Source organism: Nicotiana attenuata, chromosome 11 (assembly GCF_001879085.1).
Source record: "Nicotiana attenuata strain UT chromosome 11, NIATTr2, whole genome shotgun sequence".
Classification (NCBI taxonomy): Eukaryota; Viridiplantae; Streptophyta; class Magnoliopsida; order Solanales; family Solanaceae; genus Nicotiana; species Nicotiana attenuata.
This window is the reverse complement of record NC_031999.1, coordinates 56,465,696-56,476,395: the sequence shown is the minus strand read 5'-3', so window position 1 is coordinate 56,476,395 and position 10,700 is coordinate 56,465,696. Positions and strand designations below refer to the sequence as shown.

The 10,700-nt window shown below is 36.2% G+C and overlaps 1 protein-coding gene across 1 annotated transcript in view; it reads left to right on the top strand.

The window, feature by feature from the left end:
• Window positions 9,457-10,700, top strand: part of LOC109234924 (peptidyl-prolyl cis-trans isomerase CYP59-like) — a 20,262-nt gene continuing 19,018 nt past the window's right edge. The window contains exon 1 of the mRNA XM_019400964.1: window positions 9,457-9,666. Within this exon, the coding sequence (XP_019256509.1) occupies window positions 9,569-9,666 (98 nt within the window). The 5' untranslated portion in view covers window positions 9,457-9,568. The remainder of the gene's footprint in view (window positions 9,667-10,700) is intronic.

The window sequence follows — 10,700 nt, the reverse complement described above, 5'->3', positions numbered from 1 at the left end:
CTCGACAACTTTCTTAAGGGTTTAAAGTCTAAGGATAAATACAAAAAGATTTTATTTTCTTCTTTTTGAACTGATAATAAAATGAGGATAACTTGAGTATCTATGTTTTTTGACATGTTTTATATCGGGGCTTAGAGCAAGAGCATTTGCGCTGAGTACTTTCTTCGTGATTCATGTGATTATATACCTTGAGAATACATATGACTTTATATTGATTCTTAGGATCAACTTGTGACTCCTGTTATGTACTTCTTATGTGGTTGAATTTATGATGATTGTTCTTAATTGTGTTAAGTTGATAGTAGGGTATGAGCCGTCTTGACTAAGTCATGTGCATTGTGTAAGGTTAGATATTTGGTTGTACTCAGTGCCATCCCTTGGTAGTCTAGAACTTGTTCCGTATGTGACTTAAAGTGAAATAAGTAAAGCTTATTGAGTCTAGGATATGATGTAAGCGTTTATTTGATTGACCTATGAGTTACTTGCCTATAAGTGATAGAATTATCCTTTGTTAGTTCATTTAGGCTTGTAAACCATTTTCTTGGTACCCACATTACAAGTCGAATACCATTTGTTCTTAATTATATCTTGTTGAACCTTTACCTCCAAAAGCACTTATTCCTCTAGAAGAGTACGGGAAGAGATTGGGTAGCTTTTGTAACCATAAAAAGGCCAAAAGGTGTACGAATGTATTGCGAAGGTCACTATCAAGAATATCAACTAATGGAGGGTGTTGAAAAGATTTTGAGAGGAAAAAAAAACAAGAATACAAGAAATAAAAAAATAAAAAGATACCCCTCCAATTCACTATGATATGTGCTACGGACTGTGCAGACATGCTTAAAAGTCAATAGGGTGTGTTATGTATGGTTTCGTAGCGATGTGTTGCGTGATCTTGAAGAGGATGTGCTTAAAAGTTAAAGTGTAGCGTATTAAAAGTGCTTATGAGGGTTAATCACTATTATCCTTGTCTATCCTACTCGTCCCTTAGCCTACATACATTACAACCCATAAAGACCTAATTAATCTTAGACTTTGCGAGCTTAAATTAGTAAAGACTTACACTACAGGAAAGCCTATGGTACGAGCTTTCAGGGCACATGAGTTTCTTTGCGAGAATGAGTGAATTCTTTCAATATGTGAGTCCTTAGATTATACTTGAATTCATATTTGAGCGCAAAGACTGGTTACTCTCTTTGTTTATTGGTGAAGGTACATGCTTTACGACGGATTGGTAAGGGGCTTGTATCTTTAGTTGGCACAAGAAGCGAGTCATAAAGAGGAATATATTGGAGTCATCTTTTGAGGCTAGGATGTTAGAAAGAGTCACAAAAATATTTGAAATAGTCTTGGCATGGCTCTAAGAATTGAGAAAAGATGTCAACAGTCCTTATGTTGGATTCTAGGCGTTGATATAAATCATTCTTATTAGTATGATGCTTGAGTATTTTTTGAAATTGTGTACTTGCCGATGTGTTTAAGTTTAAGTTGCTCGAGTACGAGCAAGAGTTTAAATGTGGGGTGGTGATAATTAATGAAAAGTGCATATTTTTTTAGTATGTTTGTATTTTTTTACGTGAGTTGTGGAAGATCGCATGATTTTTGAAGTGAAAATATGCTCATTATGTGTGTCTTATGTGTAGGAACTAAATTGCGCGAAGAGGAATCAAATAGAAGAAAAATTAACGAAAAAAGAGCTGAAGAGAAAAGTTCCGGACAACAAAGCGAGGTTCACTTCGCCAGACCGGGACCAGAGCAAAAGAAGATAGCAACTGGGAGCGGTTTGGGTCGTGCGTATGGACACGCCTCCAACTTCTTCAATCTAAAATAGAATAGGTCAACTTCGCACCATACAAACCCTAGTGGATATAAATACATCCTAAAATATCATTTTGAGGGGAGACACTACTTTAGAGTTAGACAACACTTTTGGAGGCAAGAATACGCTAGAAGCAAGGAGGAAAATTCAACCACGAGTTTTTCCTTTCTTCTTCCTATTTTCCATTGTTGGTTATGAATTTTAGTATTGTATTTCTACATACTATGAGTAGATAATTTATTATCTAGAATTTTGATTGAACCTTTTGGATGATGAATTCTTGTTATATTTTAATATAATTTAGCCTTTGAATTTCGTTACTTGTTTAACTACGTGCTTATTTTAGTTGATTGAATGGTCATCAATTGTGGTACTGATATATTGACTCTTTTCATCTTCTTTCCGTCTTCTTGAGCCGAGGGTCTTTCAGAAACATCCTTTCTACCTCCTCGGGGCAGGGGTAAGGTCTGGGTAAACACTATCCTTCCCAGACCCCACTAGCGGGATTTTATTGGATCGCCGTTGTCGTCGTTGTTGTTGTTGAATGGTCATCAATTGACAATGCTTATTTATTATGTGTTGATTGGGAAAGGGTACATATTTAGGTAGTTGTTCAGCAACACCACTCCTAACGTATGTGAGGAATCAATACACCGGATTATGGGTTTAGGAATAACGAAGCCTTGACATAGTCATGGTGCACGGTAAGATAGCGTCAACTAGAGTAGTTCGGAAGAATATATCTAGTAAATTATTGTAGTTGCTAGGGAGAGAGTTACGACACATGAAGTGCTCACAGTCAGTAGATAATACCTAGGCGAAATTAAAGAGACGTGGAAGGAAGAATTTTGATAATTGGAAAATCATAATTCCAGGCCTTCTTAGGCCTCATTTGTTTTTGTTTATTAAGATTAAGACGTTTGAATCTGAATATACGTCTGAGTATCAAGATGTGTATTAAGATTAAGACATCTGAATCTAAATACACATCTGAATATTAAGATGTGTTTTAATATATGAATACTAAATGCTTAAGATTGTTTGTTTTTTAAACATCTGAATATATAGAATTTATCTTTATTTAAAAATTCATAAACGTAAATTCAAATAAAATACTAATTAATCTAATATTCTATCAATAATATATATATATATATATATATATATATATATATATAATTGGTGGCGGTGATAGTTAACGGAGGTGCTTGTGAGTGCTGACTAAAGGCGGTGATTGGTGGTGATTTTGGTTGATGGTGGTGGTTCTGGGTAGTACCTAGTGGTGATTGGTAGCGATATCACTTATGGTTGAGGATGGTGATGGTGGGTGGTGATAGTTAATAATGGTGGGTGGTTGTGGTTGTGGTTGTGATTGAGGAGGGTGATGGTGGGTGGTGATAGTTTATAATGGTGGACGGTGCCGGTTATAGTTATTGATGGTGGCTGGTGGTGGTAGTTGAGGTGGGTGAGCGTGTGGTTATGGTTGACGATGATGGTGGTGGTGGTGGGGGTGATGGGCGGTGGTGGTGGTGGCGGCTGTGGTTGAGGATGGTGGTGGTGGTAGTTGATAATGGTAGGCGGTGGCGGCAGTTAATAATGAATGTGGATGATAGCGTCTTAATGAAATTAACTCTTTGTTATAGATCTTAATCATACAGACATATTCAGACCCATTAAGTGGTTGTGAAGTAAAAAAAACAAACGCACTTAATGATTAAGATTCAGACTTATAAATAAACACACTTAATGTCTGAGATCTGAATGATTAAGATTCAGACATCCATTCAGTGCAAACAAATGAGGCCTTAATCTTGTCTCCAACCCTTAGTCTCCTTAGTCGATAAATTTCTATTGCTTTTTAGTATCTGTTAGTTAATTAGTTTAAAATAAAATTATAATCTTTATAATTTAAAAATTATTTGGACTTGTGTTTCTTAGTATTATTAAACAACTGTAATTAAGCATTAGTTTTTTGTGGGATTCGACTCAAACTCTTAGACAGAATTATATTTACAGCGACTGCTTATCCTTTTTAGAATTAGAATTGAGCGTGATTAGACGTCGTATTCTCCATCTAATACGAAATTGAGGTTTTGTCAAGGCAAATCATAGAAATATAAGAAGACTCATTACAAAAACTAGACTAAAGCAAACGCATAGAACGACAAGAATACCCAAATTAAAACTCAATCACCTCCTTTTTGTTTTTTTCCCCTTTATGGGTTCTAATGATTCTACAATTTGAGTTTAATTTGTGATGAAAAACTCAAGATCTTATATTTTTTCTTGATAATGAAGTTTTTGCGGCAAATTGTTATTAACCTCCACTTCCTTTGTTTAGCATTGAATATTACAAATGGTAAAAGTATATTTAGTGTAACTACTTAGACCCCTTTATTCAAATATTTGTTTATGCATTTAGGAAAACCAATCTTATCTTGCATGTCCCAAGAAAGTAATGGATAAGCTTGAGAAACCAAAACCCATAATTCATTTTGTCTTTGTTTTTTCTTTCTAATACAACAATAGTGATGATTTTTTTATATGTCTTTGAGCCGTGGCAGCTCAAGCGCTTAGGGGAAGTGAAGGATACGCTTTTTGCTATGTTAGCATTTTGTGTTTAATAGACACACTTTAAATACAATTGGAATGTCTAATAGGTACAAGATTTAGTTGAGATATTTAAGTAAAAAAAAAATTACCAACTTTAAGGGGTCGTATAAATGCCCTGTTTAATTTTATGTATTAAAATTCACATAACTTATAAGAATTTTAATATTAAAAACCAAACGCCGTATGAAATTATGCGAATATGGGGATTTATACTTCATACTAAATGTTGTATAAAATAATATGAAATTTTATTCCAACTTATTTTTGCTTATACTTATTATAACTAAATATGTCTTGTGAATAACAATCATGGAATTAATAACTTGGGATAAATTAACAACATGACACGTTATTCTTCTTAAAAACGTTATTTTTCCCTAAGTCTATTATGAAAGCTAGTTTTAAAATTTAGAACAAAATTTTACTTAAGTTTATATGATTTAAACAACAACAACAACAATAACATACCCAGTATTATCTCACACCATAGGATCTGGGAAGGGTAGTGTGTACGCAGATCTTACCCCTACCTAAGGGTGGCAAGTGGGCCGGTCCGGGATCGCAGGTCAAATGGGCCAGGACCGGTATTCGTGGGCCTGGTCCGGACTTCTGGGCCGGTTTAACAGTTGGGACCGGAACCGTTTGGGACCAGGACCTGACCGGTCCCTGGCGGGCCAAACGGTCCCAACCGTCAAATTTCAAAAAAAAAAATTGGCCGTTGTGGAGTTTAAAAAACAGTCGTTGGCTGTCACAAAATAGCCATTTAACCCCCCCCCCCCCCCCACTTTGTTTTAACCCCAAACTTTTTATAATTACACTTTTTCCCTATTTTCAACTAAAATACCCCCTCATTCTTTTATTTTTCTTACAAAATCATCAATCTATCACAATCTCTCTCTAATTTTCTTCTATAATTGCTACTATTGCTTACTTTATTGTTACAATTTGTGAAAAAATTATGAAGTTGGTGAATTGAAGTCTTCAACGATAATTAATTTTCAACAAGTTGTTCGTCAATTTGATAAACTCGTTCCAACTCTTAAGTTTTAATATTATAGTTTTGTTTGTTTTATTTATTTTCTATTACTTGATTAATTAAGATGGCTTCCTTAAAAAAAAAACTGGGTAAAAATAAGGGAAAATCCAAGAGTGGCGAATCTAATGGTCATTTTGTTCCTCCTTCACTGCCCCTGGCTCCTCGAACTAAACTCCATATCCGTCCTACACCTGCTATTCTTGATAGCGATAATAGTTTATTACAATTTACTTAGAGTCAATTTTGCCATAAGATTGCAGATGGTAAACAATTAGACCATGAATTAATGAATGCTCTTTATTCTAATCCAACTATTGATGAAAATGATGAGCAGGAAATTGTTTTTCATGAAACTCAATCTGATAATGATACACGCACTAGTCCTGCTCCTGATGTTAATCCAACTAGTGATAACCCTGCTAATCCAAATGATGCCCCGTCCGATATCCTGTTACTGTCCCTACTTTTTCTAGACAACCTACCGAACGGGCAGAAACATCTCTTGTTTTGCCATTTTTTACTCAATTAATTCCAGAAAATAAGGCTAAGTGTAAAACTTGTGGCACGAAGTTAGCTTTTAAATATTTTGGATCGCGAGGGGGGACGGGAACTTTGGCTAGACACATATTGAAATACCCTCAAGATAGAGTCAGATATCTTCGTTTGGAAGATTTGGCCGAGGGGAAAAGTGTACCTACTCCTAGTTAGGCTGACCCTAGTACCAGTTCAAATCAATTTCAACCGGGAGTTAATACTGTTACCGGTGGTATTTTATATTATGATCCAAAAAAAGATCGGGGAAGAATTGGCAAAAATGGTAACTGTTATGTGCTTACCCTATCGTTTTCCTTCTCACCCTAACTTTATGCATTATATTAGAATTTTTTTAATCCTACTTATAAAGGTTTTCCTCGCACACCCATAAAGAGAGATATTTATAAATATAAACAATATTTGCGCTTTTTATTTACTCATGTAAATTGTCATATTGATATTACAACTGATATTGGTAGAAGTGAAAACGACCGTGATTACCTCACTGTTACCAGTCACTGGATTGATGAGGATTGGATAATGCAAAAGCGCATTATTGCTTATAGAATAATTAATTCACGTCACACAGGGGCAGTTTATTGCTAGCACAGTTACGGATATTTGCAGATATTTTTTGCATTAGTGATAAAATAATGTCAGTTTTAATGGATAATGCTACTAGTAACACAAATGCTATAGGTTTGCTTACCACTACGCTAAGTCCTGCATTTAGTAATATTTTTCATGTTAGATGTATTTGTCATATTTACCATTTAATTGTGGGTGATGATATGAGAATCTTAAATATTAAAATTGAAAAGGTTAAAACGGCTCTTAACTGGCTTTTTTATTCAAACCATAGAAGTAGACTTATAGAATATTTTAAAAGATGTGATGAATGTGGCCTAAGAGAAAGAAAGGTTCCTAAACGTTGTCCAACTAGATGGAATTACATGTATGAAAGTTTGGTTGTTGCATATGAATATAGAAACCCCATAAACTCAACGTTTAATGCACATGTAAGTGATGATGATGAGCACCTTACGAATGAGGATTGTGTTAATGTTAAATTACTTATTGATTTTTTAGAAAAAATTTATATTGCTACAAATGAATTTTCTGGGCAATATTGTCCTACTATTTCTAACTGTTTAGTTTATATTGCAGAACTTGCTAATTTGTCTGCTCATTTTTCAAATGGCGGGGAAATTTATAAACTTGTTATCGATTCTATGAGAAAAAAAGTTTTAAAAATATTTTTTCCCTATTCCCCCTATTTATGGTGTTGCTGCTTTGTTAAGTCCTTGTATGAAATTAGGAGGTCCTCAATTTTGGTATGAAACTGTTTATAATGGTTTAGCACTTGAAGATGATGAGTTGTCTCAACTTCCAGAAGCAATAACCTCGGCTCAAACTATTTATAATGCTTATCAAGTTGCATTAAATCAAGCTAGACCAAATGTTTCAACTCCTTCTTCTTCTTCTTCTTTTTCTTCTTCTTCTTCTTCTTCTTCTTCTTCTTCTTCTTCTTCTTCTTCTTCTTGTTCTTCTTCTTCTTCATCTAAAAAAACTGCGGGAGTAAGAGCACTTAGTGCTTAGGCGGGGTTTAGGGGTTCTCAAGGTTCTAGTAGTAGTGATTTTTCGCAACTAAATGAGCTTGAAGTTTATTTGTCGCAGGGGATTGAGGAAGTTAATCCCGACGGCTCATTTAATCTTTTGGAATGGTGGAAGGACAAAGAAAAATACTTTCCGGTTCTTTCAAGGACGGTCCGAGACATTTTAATTATTCAAGCTTCAACAGTGGCATCAAAGAGCGCTTTCAGTCAAGCAAGACTTCAACTCGGTGATCATAGAGCGTCTATGCGGGAGAGCTTGAAAAAATCAGTACTTTTCAAAGATTGGATCCGTTCGGAAAGAAGAAATTTGGACTTGCTGAATCACAACTAAAGGAAGACGAAGTTTACGAAGAAATGCTAGCTGAACGTGCGGAGGATGCTACTTCGCCGAAGCGGCGATGGCCAAGCTATTTTTCCGCCACCACCAATGAAAATTCCTCCGAACCTTGAAGGATTTATGAAGTTTGTAAGAGATACCGTGTAACTTGTATGAACAAACATTAGTATGTATTATGTAACTTGCATTTTGGCACATCTTGATTAGTTTCTTTTTCTTCTCAGTGGTGGTATTAACACCTTGTTGTGCTCATTCCATAGGGGGGAAGGGGGAAGATTAAGAAAGATATTGCCATATTTTTAATGCTATAATAAAATTACAAGGCATTGCTTTGAATATCTCTTTACAATGTTTTTGTCTTTAGACTTTAAGTTTGAATTTAAAAATTTAGGTCACAATTCCATAGTAAAATCTACAAGGCATTGCCTTAGATATTTTTTTAACATCTTTTTGTCTCTAATTTCTATTTAACTTAAAAAAAAAATTATCCATTGGGCCCACTTAGCCTGCAAGCCCGGACCGTCTAGCCCGGGACCACGAGTTCGTGGGCCCAGTCCCAGGCCGGTTCTTACAAAAAGACCGTTTGGTCCGGGACCGTTTGGCCCATTTAATTTGGGATCGGCCCGGGGCTGTTTGGACCGGCCCACTTGGCCCGTTTAGGGCCCGGACCGGCCCACAGGAAAGCATAAGCACCACATTAATGAAAATATAAACAAGAAGGGACAGTGTCAAAAATCCATATAAAAGCAGAATAAAAACAACAAGATAGTAAGGTAATCAACAATGAAAGAAAACAACAGTTAGTCATAAAAATCTACTACCAACAGAAAGCGAGACTGCGTGCCAATACTACTGTTATGAACACTCTAGACTACCTACTCTACTACCCTAATCCTCGACCTCCATACCTTCATATCAAGTGTCATGTCCTCGGTCAGCTGAAGTTGCGCCATGTCTTGCCTAATCACCTCTCCCCACCTCTTCTTTGGCATACCTCTAACTCTCCGTAGGCCCTCCAATGTTAACCTCTCACACCTCCTCACTGGGTCGTCTGTGCTCCTCCTCCTCACATGACCAAGCCACCTAAGCCGCGCTTCCCGCATCTTATCCTCAATAAGAGCCATACCCACCTTGTCGCGAATAACTTCATTTCTGATCGTATCTAACCTGGTGTGCCCGCACATCCATCTCAACATACTAATCTCTGCTACCTTCATCTTCTAGCATGAGCAATCTTGACTGGCCAACACTCAGCCCCATACAACATCGATGGTCTGACCACCACTCTATAGAACTTACCCTTGTTTATATGATTTAAACAAAATACATATTTTATTAAACAAATTACATATTTTATAGGGATAAATTACATTTTGTATATCTCTGTTGTTTTGTCAAATAAAAAAAAAAATACCAATAAAAATATATGCATATACTACATAATATTGTCATTAGTTAAATAAATGCCGTATTATCATCCTCACTATATAACTTAAAATCAAACGACCCATCAAAGTTGGCCTTCTTGTCATCGGCAACTCACAGACCTGCAAAACCCAAAACCCACTTCCCAACCCTTTCCTCTCCTTCTTCCCTCCGTCCTTACAGAAATAATGTCGGTAATGATAGTGACGAGTTTGGGGGAGATGGTACTGGACTTGTTTACAGATCGCTGCCCTTTGACATGCAAGAATTTTTTGAAATTGTGCAAGTAAGTCCATTTATATTTTCGCTTATATTGAACCTGACTCAGCGGCTATCATTATTTCGTTTAAACTCGTCTATTCGCAGAATTAAGCTACGATTTTCGGATAAATTTGCGAAATTCGTTCACTTAGTTGCGAATCCTGTGTTGTATTCATGTCAATCAGAAACCTATTTATTTAATTTCAATATGCTAACAATGAATTTACTGCCGCAAAATAGCTAATATGTGAATTTCTGTATACTTATTGAATTAAAACTAACAAATTGAACCGTAGAGGATTTGCATATAGCCCACAGGCTTTCTTTGAATAATACAATCATAAAATACATTTCGGGATCATTGGAATTTTTTTTATTGCACCAACACTCAAAGATTTTATTTTTTTAATCTTTGATTTCTTAGGTCAAGTTTCCTTCTTTAATTTTTGTGTTTTTCCGATCATAGCTTTTCCCCTTGGCTTAGTTTTGTCTCGTTGATTTATTAGATCCAAATTGTGAACTTTTGAATCATGTGTCAAAGTTGGTACTTTTTCTTATGCTAGCCTTCATTCTATTCCTTAGAGCTGTGCCTAGAAGGCCATAACTATATGAATGTGTACCATGTACTGTGTACATTCTCTTACTTTCATATAAAGGCGGCAAACGGGCGGGTCGGATATGGGGGGTCGAAAATAGGTAATGCGAAAAACGGATAAATTATCCGCCCCGAAAAACAGAGGAGGTACTGCGTTGTTGGACTGTGCTAAAGCCTTTGATTTGGTAATTGCCAACTCGTGTTTTCCGAAAAGGGAGGAGCACTTGGTTACATTCTGGAGTTCGTTGGCCAAGACTCAAATTGATTATCTAATCCTCCGGAAGTGCAATAGGAGTCTGTGCATGGATTGCAAGGTTATACCCAACGAGAATCTCACGACTCAGCATAGATTATTGGTGTTGGACTTAGAGATCACGAAGAAGAGGAGGAAGAGGGCCGTGTATGGTCAACCCGGGATCAGGTGAGGTGCTTTTACTAGTGACGAAGCGCAGGAGTTGGGGGGG